A 22,653-nucleotide genomic window follows, 5' to 3' on the forward strand; every position below is an offset into this window, starting at 1 on the left:
GAAGTAGTTGGAAAGGCACGATCTTATAAACCTCAGATATCCATTGTTACTGGTGGTCCAGAAAAGTTTTGACATGTATGAAGTCTTTCGTAAAGAGATTATATAATTGTTATCGTTCTCATTCACTTCAGTTCAACCGCATTTACAGAGTGCCTACCTGCGAGGCATCCATTGTGCCATGGATACATTAGAGTTAACATAAAACACACACAACATGTTTTAACTCCTTTGAGCCAACGCCCACCAGCTAGACTCTGGGTCACTGTTTCTGGACACCTACATTCCTTTTTTTTTTTTTTTTTTAATAAATTTATTTTATTTTATTTATTTTTATTTTTGGCTGCGCTGGGTCTTCGTTGCTGCGTGCGGGCTTTCTCTAGTTGCGGCAAGTGGGGGCTACTCTTCATTGCGGTGCGCGGGCTTCTCATTGAGGTGGCTTCTCTTGTTGCGGAGCACAGGCTCTAGGCACACAGGCTTCACTAGTTGTGGCACGTGGGCTCAGTAGTTGTGGCTCACGGGCTCTAGAGCACAGGCTCAGTAGTTGCAGCACACGGGCTTAGTTGCTCTGCGGCAGGTGGGATATTCCTGGACCAGGGCTCGAACCCGTGTCCCCTGCATTGGCAGGCGGATTCTTAACCACTGCGCCACCAGGGAAGCCCTGGACACATATATTCTTGAATGAGGAGTTTAAAAGCTACGGATCTCTTCTGATCTTTCCTGCCCCTCTGTGTGAGGAAGCATACATCTTTTTTTTTTTTTTTAATATTTATTTATTTGGTCGTGCCAGGTCTTAGTTGTGGCTCGTGGGCCCCTTAGTTGAGACATGCGGGCTCCCTAGTTGTGGCATGAGAGCTCTTAGTTGCGACATGCATGTGGGATCTAGTTCCCTGACCAGGGATTGAACCCAGGCCCACGGCATGGGGAGCGCGGAGTCCCAACCACTGCGCCACCAGGGAAGTCCCAGGAAGCTTACATCCTTAAGTAAGCCTGACCTTTGGGTTGGGCCTCACAATTTTCCCAGGTCCTACCCAGATGAAAAACACACCCTATCTGAAAAACCAGTGTCTTTAAAATTCTTGGTAAAGTTTTAGAGACTCTGTACACAGGGCTATCACCTCTGCTTCTAAACAGAATTTCAGAGCTCATTCAGAAAAAAACTTCACCTTGGTTGCAAGCTGTTGAATCATATACAAAAGTCTCAACCTGGGCTCAAAATATGAATAGCTGTCCACAGGACCCTCTACATTGATATACATCTTCCCCAGACCACCAGTCTCTGGTCCATAATTCCCTCCACCTATTTTTGTGTCCTAAATCACAGCCTAAACTGAAACCCCCAAGAAGCCAGTGCACGTGAAACTATCCCTACTCTCCGGGTTGCATTAGGAACAATGCGAAATGTCGGGCTGAGACAGGACTCAGAGAGGCTCATGGTTTCCCAGAGGGTAACTGTTGAGAAGATCCCTGGAGATTATCCAGTCAATCTGCCCTAGTGAAACACAAGGACACTGAGCCTCGGAAAGGGGAGACACTTCCTCCATGCCCCAGACTCAGCAGAGGGTTCACCTGATGCCACTCTTGTTTCCCCACTAATGTGCATTTTCTAAGATACTTCTTGATGTTTATTCTCCTGTTTATTGAACGTGAACACAATCATATTGCTGAAAATCCTTGTCATATATGTTTGAACGCCTTACATAAAAGGTCCTGAATTAATACCATTCTAGAGTTAAACTCAAGAAAAAACTTCACGAGAGCTAGGAGCAGGTGGTCCACTTCTCGAGAAAGTGCTTCTGGGCACCTCTGAACTACTTTTCAGACTTGAGAGCAGCAGCGGGTCTGGAGGAGGGACACGGCTAAGCTCCTCTCTTCAGGTCAGCCCCCCCGCCCCCCACTGGTGGTCTAGCACTTTGTTTTGTGATAAGGAGGATTAAGGTGTTGTGGATTAAGACCTTGATATCAACACAAACACATCTACATCCACAGAACAACAGAAAAAGTCACTTCACGTAGCGTGTAAGGTAAAAGTTTGGGCAGCAGTGACGGAGACCAGTGTATGCCTAGATACAGCCCAGGAGAAGAGTGCCAACCCAGGTGCAGCCCAGAATTGAGACTCTCACTGCACAGCACGTTTGGAATCCTCTAGATGACCAACACAACCCTACATGATTCCAGGAGGGTTATAAAAATCTCTGGGCCTTGCACCACGTGCATCGTGGGTGAAGGATTTTGCTTCTGCATTTCCTGATTTAGGAACAGGGGAGGTGGATGGCAGTCTACAAAGGTATTATGCCTATTACCTATCTGTATGTACTTGGTCCGCTACTGGTCTCCTGGGCAAAAGAGAAGTAAGTGGCCAAAAGGGAACCTCATATACTGAATACGGAACCCAGTCAAAACCTTGTTCAGGTTCTCAAAGAATCAATGAAACCATTCTCCTTTTTTGATAGCTGAACCAGATTGTCTTGCATCTTGTTGTGTGGATTCACAAATTCCTTAAAAACACAGAGGGTCATTTTTCTGGTTCCAAAATTCTTGGTTTGAAGGTAGTTAAAATGAAACTCTTTTGAAGCCCTATCCTCTGAGTGGGCATTTAAGACCCAGGAGCCACGCTCTAGACGGGAGCATTCCATGGATCCAGAGAACACAGTTTGTAAACGGACAGACATTTGCTGGAGCACCTTAAACCAAGCCCAATCGTCACTCTGTTTTGTCAAAAGATAAAATTGTATCGGCACATACGAACACACTGACTGTCGGCACAACTGGGCCCTTCATCGTCTAACAGGCTGACAAGAAAGAAAGCGGTGGCGGTAAGGGTTGAGGGGAGGCTGCTCCCTCCGGGCGCGAGGCACGCGGAGGCGACGCGGCGCAGCCCAGGGCTGCCGGCCGAGTGCGGAAGCGGAGGAAGCTGTGAAGCAGAAGGAGCCGAGGGAGCGCACTGGCGGCGGTGTCTGGAAACACCCGGAACATGCTAGAAGGAAGTGGTAATGGCTAGATCCAGAGTGCGCACTGGGGGAGGCCGTGCTCGGCTAAGGGACGCGCGGGTAGTCCTGAGTTTCTCCCCAGTTTAGGGCACAAGACTGGAGAGAAAAGAACCGTGGGAAGCCGCCCACTGGGGAGGGCCGAGGAGGTGTCCGCACAGACGCGCGGCGGGGCCCCGGGGACGGAGGCAGGGAGGAGAGCGGGGCGGTCACCGAGCAGCGGTCCGGGGAGGAGGGTCTTGCGGGAGGATAAAGGGAGCGGGCGGGAGGCTGGGCCGGGAGCGCGCGGGGAGGCCTCGGAGCCGGCGGCGCGGAGCCTAGACGCGGGCCGGGCGTGGCCGGCGGCTCCTTGCGGGCGGTGGAGGCGGCGGAAGCGGCGGCGGCGGGCCCGGCTGGCGCCCCGACGGCGCGCACAGGGTTAACCCGCGGCGGGCCGGCGCTCGGTTTCCAGGACAACGCCGGCAGTTCCGGCGCGCAGGCTCGTACCATCGCGCGCGCGCGGGGGAGCGCGGGGGGCGGGGGCGCGGAGGCGCGGAGAGCAGCGGGTCCGGCCCGGACGCCCCCGGCGCGGCCGCCGCTCGCCCCGGGTCGGCTCCGCGCGCGCGCTCCGTGCCGGCCGGCGCTGCCCCGCGCGCGGACGCGGGGGCCGAGCGCGCGCCGGCCCGAGGTCCCCCCGCCGGGGCGGCCGAGTGCGGGCGGCCCGCTGGCAGCTTTGAAAAGCGGGCGAGGACAAAGGCGGCCGCAGCCTCCCGGCGCCCAGCCCGAGCGCGCAGCCCGGCCCGCGCGGCGCCGGAGGATGCGGCCGGGGGCGCGGCGGCGGCGGCGGCGGGGCGCGCGGGGCGGCGCGGGCCGGGCGCGGCAGGGCTGAGCCCAGCAAGGGCCGGGCTGCGGGGGCACCCGCCCGGGATGTGAGCGCCGAGCGCGCCGGGCGGGGAGGGCGGGCAGGGCGGCAGGAAGGACGCGCGGACGGGAGGAGGAGCGGCGCCGAGCCGGAAGGCGGGAGGCGCGTCCGTTGGGCCCGCGGCGCGGCCGGCCAGCCGCCTCGTCGCTCGGGCGGGAGCGGGGCCCGCGCCTCCTCCCGGGCGCCGCGGGGAGGAAGATGGAGACGCACATCTCGTGCCTGTTCCCCGAGCTGCTGGCCATGATCTTCGGCTACCTGGACGTGCGCGACAAGGGGCGCGCGGCGCAGGTGTGCACGGCCTGGCGGGACGCCGCCTACCACAAGTCGGTGTGGCGGGGGGTGGAGGCCAAGCTGCACCTGCGCCGGGCCAACCCGTCGCTGTTCCCCAGCCTGCAGGCCCGGGGCATCCGCCGGGTGCAGATCCTGAGCCTGCGCCGCAGCCTCAGCTACGTGATCCAGGGCATGGCCAACATCGAGAGCCTCAACCTCAGCGGCTGCTACAACCTCACCGACAACGGACTGGGCCACGCGTTCGTGCAGGAGATCGGCTCGCTGCGCGCCCTCAACCTGAGCCTCTGCAAGCAGATCACCGACAGCAGCCTGGGCCGCATAGCCCAGTACCTCAAGGGCCTGGAGGTGCTGGAGCTGGGCGGCTGCAGCAACATCACCAACACCGGCCTCCTGCTCATCGCCTGGGGCCTGCAGCGCCTCAAGAGCCTTAATCTCCGCAGCTGCCGCCACCTCTCGGACGTGGGCATCGGGCACCTGGCCGGCATGACGCGCAGCGCGGCCGAGGGCTGCCTGGGCCTGGAGCAGCTCACGCTGCAGGACTGCCAGAAGCTCACGGATCTGTCTCTGAAGCACATCTCCCGGGGGCTGACGGGCCTGAGGCTCCTCAACCTCAGCTTCTGCGGAGGCATCTCGGACGCAGGCCTCCTGCACCTGTCGCACATGGGCAGCCTGCGCAGCCTTAACCTGCGCTCCTGCGACAACATCAGTGACACGGGCATCATGCATCTGGCCATGGGCAGCCTGCGCCTCTCGGGGCTGGATGTGTCCTTCTGTGACAAGGTGGGGGACCAGAGCCTGGCTTACATAGCGCAGGGGCTGGACGGCCTCAAGTCCCTTTCCCTCTGCTCCTGCCACATCAGCGACGACGGCATCAACCGCATGGTGCGGCAGATGCACGGGCTGCGCACACTCAACATCGGGCAGTGTGTACGCATCACGGACAAGGGCCTGGAGCTGATCGCCGAGCACCTGAGCCAGCTCACCGGCATCGACCTGTACGGCTGCACCCGCATCACCAAGCGCGGCCTGGAGCGCATCACGCAGCTGCCCTGCCTCAAGGTACTCAACCTGGGCCTCTGGCAGATGACGGACAGTGAGAAGGTCAGGTGAGGGCGGCAGCACCAACTCCCCCGGCCCCGCCCTGTTCGTCCTCCTGCCACCACCGCGGCCCCCGCGCTCACTCGACACGCACACGTAGACCCAGAGCATTGCCGCGGACGCGGTGGGGGCCATGACGCGGAGCCCCAGGCTCGTCCTCCCCTACCCCCCGTCGTTGCGTCCGGGGTCCCTCCGCCACCCACACCCACACCCTCTCCTTTTCCCCGAGGATGCGGAGATGGACTCGCCACCCACCAGCCACTCCTCCCAGCAGGGGTTTGGAGGACGGATTGAGCTACTGTATCCCCGCCGCGCTGCATTTGGAAACGGGGGGGGGGGGGGGGGGTGGGGAGTGACCAGTCCTTTCAGCCCTGGGGAGTTGGGGAAAATGTCTACCTTCACTTAAGCTTTCATTTGAATACTGTGATCTGGTTTTTATTTCGAAACGTATAAAAGCAAACCCAACTACAACGGCCTTTTCACCCTTCTTCCACTTCGTAACTAATCGCAGTCTCTCATCAGTCCTTTGACAGGACTCTGCTACTCACGCTCATTTCATTTGTATTCTTTCTTTTTTTATTTTTTGAAGAAAGTTGACATCATGGTCTCTTTTTTTTTTTCTGCTGAGTATAGTCTATATATTATATATATATAAATTATATATATATATGTGTGTGTGTGTATATATATATATATACATATATATATATGTGTGTGTGTGTGTGTGTGTGTGTGTGTGTGTGTGTGTCTGGCTACCTCGTTTTAGTTTACTTTTTTCTCTGAAGCCCTGGAATTCTACAAGAGAGATATTTTGAGACTGAAACATTTTTGTGCCTGGACTGGAAAGATGCCCATCGGGTTTGTACATCTTTTTTGTTTTGGCTTCTTCCCAAACCCCATCCACCCCGTGTATCCCACTTCACATTCTGGCTCTGCTTTCCTTTTTCTCCTTGTCCATAGGGACTTGAGGGCCCAGCCGTGATCCTAAATCTTGACTTAATTTATAGCACAAATGTGTGGGAGACATGAGAGTTGGACTTTTGTTTTTTGTTTTTTTTGTCTGTTTGTTTGAGATGCAGATTGTGTCTTGAAAATGATGATTATATATGCAGATTCTGCCCTGCCCTCACCCTCTTGCAAGTTTCCCCACGAAAAGGTCACACAGTGAGGGTTCCTGTTGGGAGCAGAGGAGCCGAGTTGGCTTCCAGAGCCCCCGGGGCTGTAATGTGAAGGGGAGGAGACTGAAATTCATGTCTTATCTCTGTTCTGGTAATAAAACGGGAGTTTGTGGGTTTTTAAAAATTCTGTTTCTAAATGGAGGAGTAGATGCCTTTCTTTATTTTGATGGGGGTTGGGACTTGTGGCTTTAAAAAAAAAAATCACTTTTGTGTAGGATGTACATTTCTGTTGGATTTTTTTTTGGTTTGTTTATTTTTTTTTAGAATCCTCCACAGCAACATGCGAGACCATGGAGTTAAAGAAACCCAGAGACCTTTATCAGTTAATTGTACTGTTTGTGAATTTGTATAAATAATAACAAAGATCCTCTTAAAACGTTTATATTCTTACAGTAAAAGGTTAAACTGATATTTATATAATAAAAGAGGAAATATGAAGTATGTTTTTGAAAAAAAAAAAAAACCAAAAACAAAAGCCTTGTATCTGTGCATTATTTTTAAGGCAGTGTGTGTTTGGGTCCAGGCCACAGTAGGAGGTGCTGTTTTGCGTCTCTGAAGTAAAAGTATAAGATGCAGAGTTCCGTGCAACCTGTGTGGTGTGAGCTCATGGTGAAAAATTTATCCTGTATAAGGTTCACCACTGACACCTACATGCTTTGTTGCTAGAAATGTGATTGGAATGGAGATTTATATAATTTCTGGTTCTGAACTGTCAACAACATGGAAATTTAAAGAAACTGAACAAAATGAAACTTCTTCTTAAACCAGATTTGTAAAGAGTCACAGTTTCACCAGGGTGGCCAGTTTTTCTCCACATGGACATGAGATCTAGGGGCGATGTTCAAGAAATGCATCCTGAGATGTGGAAGTGGGAAGAAAGATGGGTTTCTTGACCCTGAGGGGGTGTGGGGAGGCTGCGAAGGGGCGGGGAGGGCGCTAGGGCCATTGTTGGGAAAGTTAAGGGCGCTCAGTCATGCGGACTGAGGCTCAATGTGAGCAGTGCGGCGGCAGGGCGGGGGCGGGGGCCCCTCCTTAGCATTCCCCGCCAGCCCCGCCAGCGCCGCCGGGTTGGAGCACTTTCCTGGGGGCGGGGAGGCCGGCCTGGAGTTCTTGCACATTTGCATTTTAAGAAGGCGGCCACTCGAACCCTGGTGAGGGTTCTTAGACTGAATTGGGGCTGAATACCAACAATTCCAGCAAAGAGCTCCCTTTGGTAGACAATAACTAAATCATCTGACACCCTGTGGTTGGGCTGTGGAAACGGAAGTGTATAAATGCTCCAGCAGTGGGGTTTTTCATATTCCTGTTTCGCAGAGGTCTGTCTGACTTGTTTCTGAGGTTTTTTTTTTAAAAAAATACTGATCCCAGGAAGAGCCGAGAAGAATAGCACAAAACTTTCCTGGATCAACACCTCTTTCCAGGAAGAGAGCTAGAACCAGGTTTCTCTTGGGTAAGACTGTTTTGTAAAGTTTCCAAGCTTGCTGTACGGGCCTGTCACAAAAGCTGCATTGTTCCTTCTTGGAGAGCCATCACAAGTGGGTCTAATGGAGCCTGACACTAGATCCATCTTCCTTTTCTTTGGGGAAGGTGTGGATCTCTTTCTTCCCTCTTACGTTACAGTGCTTACTGCCTGGAAGAAAAAAAGAAATGTGTGAACCCCAGTAAGAAGGGACTCTGAATCAGGGTCAGCTTTCTGATTTAGCATTTGCCTCTACAGCGCGTGAAGCTTCCACAAGCTGTGAGTTCTTAGGCTATTTTTCTTCTTCCAAGAGACCGTGTGGCTGTGCAGATTCGGTCAGTAAGAATCTGGGCAGCTCCTAAGTCTTAGGCTCTGTGCTCACCTCCTTCATTTAATACGAAAAGTAATCCTACCAACTATTACTGGAAGGTTTTCTGTTTCTCTGCTTTGTCTTGGTTTTTACTTGAAAGGTTAAATATACACTTGACTCAAGGCTGGTAAATTACTGTTTGGAAGTTAAGATCACGGGCCTGGTGTCCTCATCCTGAACTGGGCCTAGTTTAGAATGTATCTGGAGTGTCTCGGGAAAGATGAATAAACCTCCTTGCATCAGTCAGAGGTGACTGCTTATCCTTCAACCTTGTTTGACAGAAAGAAAGGAATCAGGGTTGAGAACCAATGGTGTGCTCTGCCTGGTACTTGAAAATTTATCCTAGTCCTCAAAGCAACCTGCTGAAAGGTACCCTCTTTTCCAGATAAGAATACTGCTCGCCTAAAGTCAGCCAGCCACTAAGTCCAGCCCCCTTCCACTCCAGGAGAAGGATCAGCTACTGATCGCACCTTGGTTTCCAGGAAGGCGACCTCCCAGAAGCGAGTGGTGGCTGTCTGAACCCAGGATGGACAAGCTCAGGCCAAGGGCACCACTTGGAAGGGAGTAAAAGTGGATTTGGCCTCACCATACCTACAGGAATGGAAGGAAATGCTTTTAAAGAATAGAAGCACTAAGAACATGAGTGGATATGTAATATGTGGGTGGTGCACAAGTTAAGAGGCACTTCAGGGCAATTTTTAGAGTAACAGAAAAAACCTGGCTCAGGTATTTGCCAAAACTTCAGAACTGAAAAAACAAAATAGGAACTTAGTGTAAACTTTATCATCTAGAAGCAATAAACCTCAGTAGGAACTGTGTTGGTGGCAGTCAGGAAAGGGTTCCACGTACTTGTCCAAGACTCATGGGGCAAAAGCCACGAAACATCTGCTGAAAAGATGATGTGTAAGTGAACGGCGGGGTTCAGTGTCTGCAGCCCCCTCAGGACCATGACAGGCCTCTAGCTAAGAGCGCTGGGTGTCGCCGAATAATTCTCCCTGCCATAGACGCCTTCCTGCCCAATTCCTCCGTCCTAAGGCGGGGAGGGCCCACTTGATTTATCCCACCTCTGGCAGCAGTGACAAGGATGCTTGCCTAACTTACGGTACATCCTTAAACAGTTAAGAAAATTCAAACTGATCATATTCTTTCATGATTCAAGTCAACAGCAAAGATCTGAAAAAGCCAATGTTCCTTTTATGGCAGTTTCTTCTTAAAGGTAAGAGCCTTCCCTTAAACGGAGACATACGATATGTAAATTGAAGCATGGCTTATCCCCCAAATTGAGGTGCTTTCCCGCAGTGGTTATTAGACAGATGCTGATCTTGCAATATAAGTAAAACCCTTCCCTTACGACTTAGAGAATCTGAACTCAAGTTTTCAAAGGGGAGAGGGGAGTGGCCCCCAGGGACCACCGTGTTTCCAAAGGATAAGACCCTCTTATTAAGAGATCAGATTTGTAAAACAAAACCAAGACCTCATGCAGCTTCTGACAACCGTTCCTCTGCTTCCAGGGCTCTGCTGCGGCCAGGGGGCCCGTGAGTCAACCCGTGGTCGCCCCCTCTGCTGCCCTTCCCCCCCTGCATCAGACGTCACCCCCTTTTAAAAGTTAATTCTGTCCCTTTAATAGAGGGCAAGACCTAAATTGTGTGCCACCGTGACCCCTGAGGAGTCAGGGGCAAGGCTTTTGGTGAAATCATGTGGGTCCTGGGCAGAGCGCAGGATTAGAAATCGGAAAGCTGCATCGAATCCCGAGCCAGTGCCCAGGCCACACCTCCGCCTCGTCTTGTCAAGGTGCTTGCTCAAACGGTACGGAGCCAGTTAAGTTTTTTGAAAAGTGAATGTTGGCAGACAGAGGAGACCTCGTATTTGGATCAGTGCCAACTATTAAGAATTTAGAACGTCTCCAAGGTGAGTGCACAGCTGGAAAAAGAGCGAACACTCAGGTCTCGGACAGAAAAGGGGTATTTCCAGACATCTGTACCTTTAAATGTCCACAACTGATCAGTTTCAGCCTTTTCCTCTTTTGCAGGGGTGGCTCTGACGCGGGCTGGTGGAGCTGCCTGTCCCACCTGGAGCGCTGGGTACCATGGACAAAGCCGCTCCTCCCGTTTAGGGCAAGAGGAAGTCGGCACGAGAGCAGGAGTAACGGCACGAGACGGGGTACGCTGACATCCCCCCCAAACAAAACAATCCAAGTGGAATTCCTCCATCTCCTGTTTGTTCACCCAGGAAAGTGCACATATTTTCTTCAAAGAAGACTTAAGTTTTTTATTGTCTCATCACTCTTGCACTTCGTGGAAAGGACGGATGCCCCCTGTCCTGTGCGTGCGCTTTCATCTGTGAGAGTGGACGGCGTCCCGGTCACACGGGCGGGGTGTGGCTGCAGCCCGCGGACGCACGGAGTCTCGACCGTGTTTGGCTTCCCTGTCTCCGGATTTGTGTTTCCCCAAAGCTGGTGGATTCCGGACATTTAATTTTATAAACGGGGTAAGAGGCTTGGCGAGGGTGAAAGACTGTGCCTGGGTGACCGCCGCAGACTTTACCCATCACCGGGGAGGCCGGTCCCCAGCAGGAGGGAGCCGGGGGTCCTTCCCTGAGCTGCTGTCAAGCAACACCCGACCCCCTGCTTCTGAAGAGAGCTGAGCTAGAGCACATTATTTTCATCTGGAGTAAACACCCCGAATGCTGAAAGTTATTATTATTATTTAATAAGCATCACTTATGCAAACTCAGACGTGTACGTTACTTATGCAAACTCCTTTTTCAAGGAGCCGGAAAGCTAGTGCGAGGAGCTGGTAAACGGGCTTAGGGTACCGGGTGGCCCGAGCACGAGTGAGGGTCCAGTCGGTCCCCTGTCGTCCTCAAGCACCTGGGCCAGCTCTCCAGCACTGCTCTGTCACGGACAGTGACGGACGATGCAAACTCCCGCATGCTGAGAAGTCACAACTCCACACGCCCGGGGCCGCCTTTCACAAAGGAGAACTGAGCTGTGGGAGCACGAGGTGTTTTCTCATCACTCAAGGATAAAACGCCCTGACTTTACAGATGTTTTACCTACAAATCCCTCCCGTCCCGAAAGAGTAAAAGGGTCTAGTTTAGTGTGTTCACATCAGCACCGCTTCTGTTCCCTGCTCTCCGGGGGATGTAATCCGCCCTCCAGAGGCTCAGGCCCGCTCATGGCACCAGCGGTGACCCCCTGCCAGACCAGGGCCTGAGCGACAGGAACGGCACAGACACAGCGGGGAAAGAGGCCAGTCCAGATTCATTTCTTATAAATAGTGTGGAATTACTCCACATGGTTTGGAAAGCATTGTTTTCCTCAACTAAAAAGATGATGCAAATATTTACTACAAATGTTTGTTTGTAAGAGTGTTTCTCCTTAGGAAAGGTTTACCCCAAACTGGCATTTTTATGCACAAGCTTGTGTACGTTTGTGTAGGAATAGCTACCGGCTTCCATTTTGCTTTTTGAGAAGTGGTCTCTAAATAGAGAGGAGCCCCCAAAACTCGTCCTCATATTCCTTAGAATCTTCAGTAAAATCACCGAGGCCAAAACTGGACAGATGGGTGAAATAAGGGAGGAACTGGAACAGTTAAACCTCTCAAATTCTTAGCGTTCTTAGATGGAAGATACACTAACCAGGGCCTTCCATTTTTACCTCAGTGTTTTAAACCTTAGCTTCCCAGCTTCAAAGCCCACTGCTATGAACTACCAAAAAGAAAAAGAAAAAAGGCCAGTAGGTGTGCCTTGAGCAAACTATATGAAAATACAGCATTAAAGTGACAACTCTGAGCTCTTCTAGTTCATTTCGAACGCACAAAATTTAGCGTCTTTCGGGGATCTACGGGACGGCCGGGTTCTGTGGCCTGAACGTTGTGGACCTCCCAGCGCAGCTTCCTGACATAGCGGGCAGAGAAGCTCTTCGGGTTTTCTGAGCCTGGACTGGATAGACGACTGGCCTTCCCAGCCTCCCTGACGTCCAGACGCCTGGCCATTGTGCTCGGAGTCAAAGGGCGACAGGACAGTGACCCATAGCAAGACAGCTGGCCTGTCTTTTCCCCACACGCCAGGGTCTAGTGCTCAACGGAATCACAGGAGGACCCGCGGAAATTCACTCCAGTAGAGCAGGGCACAGGGTTTCGCAGTGACAGCCTCTCCCCTGCTGGCGTCGGAAGCTAAGCTGCGTCTCTCTAAGTTAGGAGACAGGTCGCACGGCACCTCGTGAAAGGCAGGGGTGGAAAGTCAGTCTTGCCTCTTGCTGCGTTGTTCCTCGACCTGCCCATCCCCCGCAAACCCTCTCCCACCTTCTCCCACCCATTCACCCTTCCCGCGGGGATGCAGCCCTGCGTCGTGGCCACACCAGTGTCAGAGCCAGGCGTCTGGCCTCGTGCTTTCCTTTACCCCAAGTGCACTAAGACGATTTTAGGATCCGCTGTGGGGCAGAAAAGTAAAGTACGGTTCATGCAAAACTCCACGTATTTGTTTTCCACGTGGAAAGGCGGACTGTCTTTATCCACGGCGCCTGCTAGCCCCGAGACCCGTCAGCAGGTGGCAGCATTGCCTGTGAGCTGGATGCCCTCCGGCAGGTGCCCCCCGTCGCCTCCCCACAAAGACCTTCCCGGTGTGAGTGAGAGCTGGCGAGACAATCTCAGGTCGCCAAGAAGATGAAATGGAATTTTGAAGTGTTGGTGGAGTCAGGGACCCCGGTGCTGGGCACTCGGTTTGGGAACAGGTATCAGATGTGCCCTCGGGACGGTTCCCTGATGTAGCTGGCGGGAATCAAACGTCAACTCCTAACTTTTCTTTAAGACCATCTCATACAGATCCTGTTAGATTGCCATATTCGGGGAGTTTGGGAGAACAACTTGGGAAAAAGTTTACACTCACACATGGAAACATCCATTTTAACAGGAGGAGCAAAAGTGCTGGCTTTTTTTTATTACACACACACACACACAAACAAAAATATTAAAAAATTTTTAGGAGTATCAATTTTTAGTTTTTTATTATCAACATGAGTATCTTCTAAAGGAGCCCATGAAAGTGAGAATGATTAAGAGCCCTGATAAAGCAGTGAGGTTGCTCACATACCTAAATTCCTCCCCTGGGAAACAGACATTAGGAACAGGAAGCAGAAATTAAAACAAGGAGAAAGAACTTCAGAGCCAACTTGGCCAGACACCGTAAAATGCCACAACGAGGGGCAGGCTGGGGTCTCCGGCCCTCTTGGCCCCGATTGTCTGGCCTCGGGGAATGAAAGCAAGGATCTGAAGGGCAGTTGGTGCAGATGTGGAATAAAAGTGTGGAAAGTGGAGGTGGCCGTGTCCCATGGCTGCTCCTGCCACGCCGTGCCATCCCAATGAGGCTCGGCCACCAGCACGGTGACACAAAGGTCATTTTTGGTTAGAAAATGGGAGAAGAGAAAGGAGAAGCTTCTGGAACTCAGGGCCCAGGCACGAAGCAGATCGCCGTTCCTGCCAGCAACCAAGAAGGACGTAGGAAACCAGAAAACCTCCCGGCAGCTTCGTGGACTCCCAGGCTGAAATACACTGTTGTCAGTGACACACGGAACAAATACAGATTCAGGGAAACAACCCGGATAAAGAAAACAGGTGGCAGAGGAGAGAAAAGAGGACACGGATCGCTCACGTCAAGCGGAGGGGACCAGGGCAATAAACGGAGACCAGGTGAGGCGAGTGCAGGGGAGGCCAACGGCCAGCAGGCCCAGCCTGGTCCCCAGGAGGAGCTGGGAGGGGTGCTTGGGGCCACCATCTCCGGGAGCAGCGTTCCTGGGCTGCTCGTGTCTTCAGGAGGATGGTCCTTCTTCCTCTGGTTGTGTGAATCGGACACGAGACAATAATTCCGACTACTAGGTCCCCGGGCTGGCCTGAGGAGCTGGCAGTAGGGTGTCGGGCCCCCCGGTAAGGCGACGGGTCCCACTCCCAGAGCCGTCACCGTCAGGACAGAGGTTCTGTGCTACCCACTCTCCCCATCCTGCAGAGAAAACCACCCAGAAGGACAGCGTCCCAGGGCTGTCGTGTGACACCTCCCGTGTCGTGAGGCTCCCCTGGCCTGGACTCTGTCCCTCGATCCCCAGGAGTCAGGCCTCTGCGCTCTGTCCTGGCCAGCCCTCGAGTCACCCCAAGGAGACAGCTGCTGTTTTAGGTAACGTGCCCAGCCCCAGCCCCAGAGGCCCCGGCACAGTGAGCAAAGCCAGGCCAGCACTGCACGTGCATGCACCCCTCATCTTCCTCTGTCCGCTCCGTCCTCCCCACAAAAATCCAGGGGCCACGTGGCCATCACTGGCCCTCTGGAGTGGTCCGGCCGGGCCACCCGGTCCCCGAGTCAATGGAGACCACAACGGGGGTGCAGGCTGGCCTGCGGTGGGAGCCAGGCACGCGGTGGGCACGACCTGGAGCAGACAGGCCCCTCCGCGCAGGCCCCAAGCCCCTGGCCCGGCCTGACGCCCGGAGGGAAAGCCCCACGAGCACCCCGTGCCCAGAGGTCCCCGCGCCCTCGGCCGCTCCTGCCTCTGCACCTGCCGTGAACTCGCGGGGTCACCGAGGCCCTGTGGGCAAGTGGCCGCCGACACCTTCCCGCCTTCCCAGAGCCCAGACAGGCCGGCTGGTGCTAATCCACCCGCCGCGCAGCTCAGCAGCTCCGCTCCCCTAAGCCCCTGATAACGGTTTTACTAAAATCCTCTTTTGATGGAAAAAAATCCCAGCTGGACATTTCAGGCCGCGCACAATGTACATGCCTGCGGGTCCCTTTCCCACCTCACAAAGGCCTCTAATCAAGTGGAAAATGTGCTGGAGGCCAGAGGTTGGGTCTGCAATTATTTTTTAAGGGATTACGGAGAAGAATAGGGGCAACGAGGCCCTCCCCCGCTTTGTTTTCCATTTGGTCCTGCTCGAGATGCCTGGGGCTGGGGGAAGCCACCCAGATCTCCGCGCACCAGGCCTCACCTCTCCCTGCCCCGTGCAAGGATGGCATCTTTGAACACCATCGCTTCAGGAAGATTGAGAGAGTCTGGAAGCAACGCGCAGGCCCTATTCTGACCCCGTTTAAGCCCCTATTTATAAAACCACTATGGAACGGGCTCCTGTGTGTGGGGAGAGCCCTCATTCATTAACCTCTGACCCCGCTCTGTATGCAGAGGGGAGGGTCCATACGCTGCTGGGGCTGGGAGCATTCACTGGGGCTTCCCAGGCTTTGGAGGGCAAGAGGTCGTGTTCCCAATGTCGCCAGATCCCCTCCTCCTTATTTATATACATTGACCCTTCCCCTCACACTGAGCAAATATCCAGGAAACTCCTAAGGCAAAACATGGATAAAAATACAAGACACCAACCATTTTTATCAGCCTATTTGGAATCTTCGTTTTAAAATGCACACTACAGAAGGGAGTGTGTCTTCCCTGTACATTGGGAAGGACCTTTTCTGATGTCATTCGTACAGGAACGTTCATTAAAGATCAACTGATAAAAGGTGAACATCTCAGGTTGGCCCTCTGTTCTCATCCTTCTACACCAGCTGGTTAGTGATGTATGCAGATCCCCAGTAAAAAGGACATGGTCACAAATTCCTAAACTCATTCTGGGATGATCAAGGATTAGGCTGTTTGGCTCTGAAAGTTAGAGGTCAGCGTATATTTCAAAATAAATACCAGGCTGAGTGATAATTTTCAGGTCCTTTCTTCAAAGTCCCTAAAATAAAAGCAACTAACTACCAAAAGCAAAACAATACCTCTGGCCTGTTTTCATCAGTATTTATGACTTACTGACATGTTTTGCCTCATTGATTTTGCAGTTCTCCCTCAGAAGGACCCTAAACAATCAAGAAGTAGATGGAGAGAAACACAATTATTACATTTAATATCTTACACGAAACATGATGCAGATATCATACTAGTATTTTTTGTTGGCCTTCATCATTCCTTTGGTGGGTGTTACAGGAGGAGAGGACCACATAGTTCCCCTAAAGAAAGCAAGTCAGGGTGAACCCTGTGGGGTCCTCTCCCCAAATCGTGACAAACACGTTTGCTGAATCACTTCTGCTGGTTTTCAAAGCGTGACAGCTTTCTCCAGGAATGAGTAATCTTCACCCTGCTGTAGAAGAAGATGAGCTTCTCTGGAAAGGTGAAGTGATACATTTAAGGGCATCGCAGGAGACAGTGGACCATCTCTAAAGTACAGCCTGAGGGGGCCTGGCTCCTGAAATAAGGGCAACTCATGAGATAAGCCTGCCTTACAGGAGAGGGGTCCCAAAGCCTCCTCTCCCAATATACTTCCTGAGTCACCACTCAGAATGCTGGCTTACCTCTGTCCTGGGCTTACCACCATTATTTTGGTACTCGTCATTATTCTTATACTTCTCCATCCTTTTAACATACTCTGTTGAACAGACTATCAGCTGTTTTCAAAGCCACTCTTCTTACCAAAACCAGTTTTGGGGAGAGTAAAATAGTAATTTGGAAACAATAATCTGATAAAATAGGGACAGCAACGCATCTCAGATTTCTCAGGGCAGATGAAACTTTTTGTACTTTGGAATGTAAACCTCTTTCAGACTCTCATCAGATCACAAAGATTTCTAAAAATCAACTTAAGACCAACTCTCTTAATTTTCCATTCAAAATACAAGATGAACATACTTAGAATTAAGAAGTACAAAATATGGGCTTTCAAATTAACTACCAGAAAGTTTTGTTCAAGGTCTAAAGAGAGAAGGAAATTATCTCTTGAGGTTGAAATGTTATCAGTCCAGGAATGAATAGTCTTCATCCTGCTTTAGGAGAAGATGAACTTCTTCTCCTAAAGGTGAAGTGATACATTCAAGGGCATCACAGGAGACAATGGACCATCTCTATCTCGAAGAAGATATGAAACACTGCTTCTCCCAATCACACTGGGTGAGGAACTACAGGAGAAACGGAGCCTCATTTCTCCACAGTATTTTCTTCAGCTCTTCCTATCCTGCTCTTGATGAACCAGGTGACATCTCACTCCTGCCCCAACTGTCTCCGTGGGAATTGCTTCATATTTCTGAAATTCTCCTGTTCACTCGTTTTCCATCGTTACGGGCGCACTCATATTCTGACTCACCTAATTCTCTAAACCACCATCTCCATGCCTAACAATCTCAATTCAGCATCCGCAGGCCCTGCGGGGACCACCGCATTCCTGACTCTGAGGCCCTCGGCTTCCCTGCCCTGCCCTACAAGCCCATCCCCAGCACCTCCCAACAGCCACGGAGCTTCCCAGAAACATCCAGACTGTGGTGGCCAGAGAGTGATGGCTGCCATTCCTGTAGTTGACTGGCAATCTCTACACCGAAGCTTTTAAATATTATTATTACTAAAATATGCCTGCCTATTTAAGGCTGTTCTTAAAAGTGATACATAAATCTTTATTTCAAAAATCTGTGGACTTCCCTGGTGGTCCAGTGGTTAAGACTCCACACTTCCAATGCAAGGGGCCCAGATTCGATCCCTGGTCGGGGAGCTAGATCACGCATGCCCCAACGAAGATCCCGCACACCGCAACTGAGACCCAGTGCAGCCAAATGAATAAATAAATATTTTTAAAAAAAAGACCCAAAAATCTGTATTAAAAAAAATCATCCAGAATAGAAAAATCTGGATGGCAAAGCTGCCGTTTGATCTTCATCTGATGCCACTTCCCTCCCCTGAGGGGCCCCGTGACAGTGGACCGTATCCTTTTGGACCCAACTCCAGCTTTCAGAGTTGACAACAGTCGTGAGGTGACAAATGCCCCCAATTTGGGGCTGATGAGCTTATTCTTGATCTGTATAAGATCTTGAAATTAACCATCTGTCGGCACGGGTTAGGCCCCCAGAGGGTCCACGGTAATCGGGCAACTGAGGCTACTTCCCCCTGGGTCTCCAGCTTCAGAACCTCTTCCAGGTCCTCCCTGGGATGATGATGAGTTTATCTACGTGGTGCTGACAGTCACCCGGCAGGGCTGATAGCGCTTGAGCCCGGCTTTATCAGTTATGGAGCTAAAACCGCTTTAAGAGCCTATAAAAACGCTGACAAGTATTCCTTCTGACCAACCCATATGACGGTGGGTTCACATCACAAGAGCCTGCCAGTTTATTGGGATTAATTCCTAACTAATAGTTAAAATGCTCGAGTTTATGAATGACTTTTTAAAAATACAAATTAGTGTGGGCTCAAGGCTGTCTGTCGCTCGGTAAATGTTTCTTTGGCAGTGATCGTGGCAGAGGCCCTGCTTGGGCCTCCTTGCAGACCCCCTTCTCGGTGCCTAGAGGAGTGTCTCCTGTGTGTTTCAGGGGGAAACACAGTGTGTGTGGGGGGGTCCTGCTTCCCAGAGCGCTCGGTGCAGGAGGCCAGGCCGTGGCCCAGGAGGCGGAGCTGAGGTTCACGCCATCCAAGGCCAAGTTCCCTCCAGCCCAGGCCCCTGGCTCGGGTCAGCCAGGCCGGCCTGGACTTTGTCAGTGACGCACACGCTAAAGAGCCTCGAGGGAGGCCAGGCCGGCCCAGGTCCCTGATGTCCAGGATGGTTTGAGTTGTCCCTGCAAACCCTCCGGTCACTCTGTTCTATCAGAGAAAGGGTTTGTGAGAAGGAAAGGAGTGATTTAAGGGTTCCTCCTGCCCTTCGAAGCCAGTGAAATGTAGACCCCCCTGGGCTGTGCGGCGGGGGGGGGGCACACCTCTGCGGGCATCTCCGGGTAGACGCGAGCCCAGGGCGCAGGCCCCCGGGTCAGGGGCTCCCCTGCGGCCGGGACCCCGTTGCCCCAAGATCCCACAGAGGGGGAAGGTTGGGGGCTCGAGCCCAGCCTGCACGCTGGGCTCGGTGAGCCCCAGGACGCAAGACGCCGCCCTGAGGGCGGCACCGGCCCTCACCCTCCCCCCACGAGTGTGAAAACCCAGCACACGCTCCGCTCACCGTGGCTCCCGGGAGGCTGCCAGGCACGTCCGTGGGCTCCCAGGACCGTCAGCTCCGATGCAGACACAGCTGGACAGAAGCCAACAGCAGCTCCGGGGGCAAGGACCCCGGTGCTGGGGGTGGAGAGGGTCCACCGGATCCCAGAGCATCCTGCGTGAGCTTCACATGTGGGCTTCTGGGGCGAGCGGGAGCTGGGAGACCAACAAGGAGGGGGACGTGGTCCCAGGGCCCCTGTCAGTGTTTATTTAAAGTGCCTTTAACCCCAGTCCTGCACAAAGACCTGTGCTCATGGCTGGAATACTCAGGGCCAGAGACAGGTAGGTAGGTAGGTAGGTACCTACTAGGTAGATAGTCTGTCTAGCCTGACTTTCTTTTTGTTCAGCTTTTAATCAGCATCTCCTGAGAAACTGAACTACTTTTATCTCAAAGTGGAAGAAACGAACCCCAGTGAGCAAAGGAGGATAAAGCCGTGGAGGATCTTCATTTTTATTTTAATAGAAGTTTTTTTTCTCCCTCAGGGTTTTGCTTATCTGTCCATATACGTCCATAGGAAATATTATTCTTAGAGTCCAGAGTCTGTTCACATTTGCTTGTATAGATTTTTAAGGGCAAATGAAAGACAAGCAGAGTATGCCTTGACTCTAAGTGTTGTACTTAGATGGTGTGTTTAGATCTTCCTCATCTAAGCTCAGGAGCAATTTGTCTATCATGACTGACCTAAAAGTACTTTTGAAACACGCTATCGAGTTCATCAAAGACGGCTTGTAAAAGAAGGCCCCTAACTTTTCCAACAAACTCCTACCAACCTCTCGATGCCCCTGACGATGCTTGAATTGTACTGAAGTGCTCAGCGGAACACCTGGGGCTGCGACCAGCCAGGTCCCTAGGGAAGGCAAGCTCCTGCTTGCTGCCCACACCCGACCGTTAAAGCAGGCACAAGGCAGGTCTGCAAAACTTCGTGGGGTTTATTATCGCCGAGGCCCCAGATTTGGAACCCTCAGGGGAAGGGTCTGGAGATCGCCCCGGCCAAGCCGGCCGCGTGGCCCTCATCAGCTCCTGGGTGCGTGCGCTGGCCCCGCTCCGCCACCAGCCTGCACGCACCCCGCCTCTGGCTCACACGCCGCTTCTCCAGGTGTGGTCTCTGGATGACCTTTACACGGGAGTCACCCGGGTGCTTGCCAACACTGCATTTTTCAGGGGGAAGGGTTCACAACCTCTCCATCCCCAGAGATGTCTTCTAAAAATGGATACCGATCACACTGCCATCCTGCTTAAACACCTCCACCAGCTTCCTGTCGGTAAAGAATAAAGTCCCAGCTCCTCACTAAGGTCCTGAAAGCCGCCGGGGCCGCAGTCACACCTCAAGGCTAACCCCCCACCAGCCGTCATCCTCCTCAACTCCAGTGCACACTATGCCCCAGGCCTAGAACGTTCTTCTCCTCCGTCTAATCGGAGAGCGCGTCTCACCCTCCAAGGCCGGGCTCACGTGAACTTTGTGAAGACCCCCGTTCCTGTGTCCCCACGTTGTCTGAGGCTCCAGTATCAGCACTTCTGACACTGCATCGTGTGTCTTCTTTGCATTTCTCCCTCGCCCTAGAAGGCTCTCCCAGTCCTGGGCAGCCGGATGGCATTCAACTAATAAGTGTGAGAGTCTGTATCCAGTGTCTACCCGGTGCCGGCTCTGTACCCGGGGCTGAGGGTACAGCAATGAACCAAGCTTCGTTCCAGACCCACAGCGCTTACAGCCTTTGTGGGAAGAGAAACAATTAGTAATTACCAGAATATGCGATGAATGTCTTGACTGGAAAGGTACCTGGTCCAGCTGGGGGCGAGGAAGCCACATCGACAGGCTCTGACCTGGTCCAGGGGTCGCCTCCCCGACCACGCCAGGCCCTACTTAGCACCCCTGGCACTGCTGCTTGCACACTGGGAGGTTCTGAACAGAATGTATTAACTGAAGTGTCAATAAGCCACAATACTCAGCCCCAGGCCGCTGGACCCACAGGCTCCACTATTAGCCATCTCTACTCATGTATCCACGGACAGCTCGACCCAATGCTCAGAAAACCAAGAATCTTCCCTCCCAAACCTACTCTACCCACCCGAATAATCTGCAGCCTCCATAAAAGGCAGCCCCGGGTTAACCAAACAATAAGCCTGGAGTGCTGTGTGATTCCTCTCTCTCGTATTGGACCCTGTGCTGGACCAGAGCATCCCGGCCCGTCAACCTGCTTCACCCTCTTCTCCGTGCCCACCACCACGGCCCAAAGTCAATCCTCATCACTTGTAACTCTGACCCAACTTCCAAGAGTGACTTTTCTAATGTACGAACCTGGTTCTGTCACTTCCTCGGTCACAGTTCTCCAGTGGCTCCTTCTTGCCTTAAGGTTAAAACCTGAACTCTGCCACACACTGCCCGAGGCACTGGGGGATCTGGCCCACACCCTCTCTCTCCACGGCTGCTGCCAGCACCTGTGCCAGCCCGCAGCTCTGAGCCCCTGCCGTCCTGTTCTTCCGACACACGCATCCTCTCACGCCCGGCCTGTGTGCCCTGTGACCTCCTCGGGGGACGGGGCAGGACCCCTGGTCCCGGTGGTCCAGTGCAAGGGACTTTTTGAGGCACCAGATGGGCTGAGACCTGAGGGCAGTGGAGGTGCCTGGTGCATCTTACTGGTAACTGAAAAAACCAAAAGTATAGTTTTGGCTTTTTTTTTTGAAGATAAAATAATGTTCACCAATGTGAACTTTTAATATTATAAAGATATTATCCCCCCCACAAGTGAATGTATTAATTCAATGCAATCCCAATGAAATTTCCAGCTTTTGTTTCACAGGTAGGGATTCATGGAACTTTAGAAATCAACTTGGCTGTATTGAGTAAAGATGCACATTTCATGAAACTTAAATTTTTACTTCTAGGAGTATGTTCCAAGGAAAAGTCTTCTCCTTATGCACAAAAAGACATGTACAAGAATGACCACTGTCCCATGCTTCTAAAAACACCAATAAACACATAAGTTGCTTTTAATTATTTCTGATTGCTGAACTGTTTCTTCATAGTAAGAAGAACTGGTCTGAATGAAGTTGATTCTTTAGAATTTAATGATAAATCCTTTGTGGCCTAATTTGATGGCCAATTATTTTAAGTAATCTTTTTTACTCAAAATGATATGCATTCTGTGTGGAACAGCATTTTTTGATCAGACGAAAATGTTCCTACGTTAAAAGGGGCACATCGTTTGCATTAAAATATTCCCTGCATCTGATTGCAAAGGGGCAGGAGGAAACATTTGGGGATGAAGCAAAGTTCTGTATCTTGATCGTGGTGGTGACTCCATGGGGGTATAAATCTGTCAAAACTCACCATATTGTGTACTTCAAATGAGTGTAATCTGTTGTACATAAATTATATCTCAGTAAGGTTGTTACAAAAAATGTTCC

At 52.1% G+C, this 22,653-nt stretch overlaps 2 protein-coding genes across 8 annotated transcripts in view; one reads left to right on the forward strand and one right to left on the reverse strand.

Moving 5' to 3' along the window:
• The window catches only part of WNT5B (Wnt family member 5B), a 91,235-nt gene that overhangs the window by 39,113 nt on the left and 29,469 nt on the right, over positions 1–22,653 (reverse strand). The window lies entirely within an intron of this gene.
• FBXL14 (F-box and leucine rich repeat protein 14) lies at positions 552–11,575 on the forward strand. Of its 7 annotated transcripts, none has more exons than XR_014233075.1 (3): positions 3,936–5,235; positions 8,667–10,189; positions 10,311–11,575. XR_014233075.1 is itself a non-coding variant. In XM_082349140.1 (2 exons), the coding sequence occupies exon 2, from the start codon at positions 4,348–4,350 to the stop codon at positions 5,284–5,286; it is 939 nt and encodes a 312-aa protein (XP_082205266.1). In that variant the 5' UTR covers positions 552–2,987; positions 4,275–4,347; the 3' UTR covers positions 5,287–7,216. The 7 variants fall into 7 exon arrangements, 3 of the variants coding, with proteins under 3 accessions (XP_082205266.1, XP_082205264.1, XP_082205265.1); XR_014233076.1 differs by having other exon boundaries at positions 8,667–9,497; XR_014233077.1 differs by lacking the exon at positions 10,311–11,575 and having other exon boundaries at positions 8,667–9,497; positions 9,793–10,304.

This window comes from Balaenoptera borealis, assembly GCF_965194805.1.
Source record: "Balaenoptera borealis genome assembly, chromosome: 13".
Lineage (NCBI taxonomy): Eukaryota > Metazoa > Chordata > Mammalia > Artiodactyla > Balaenopteridae > Balaenoptera > Balaenoptera borealis.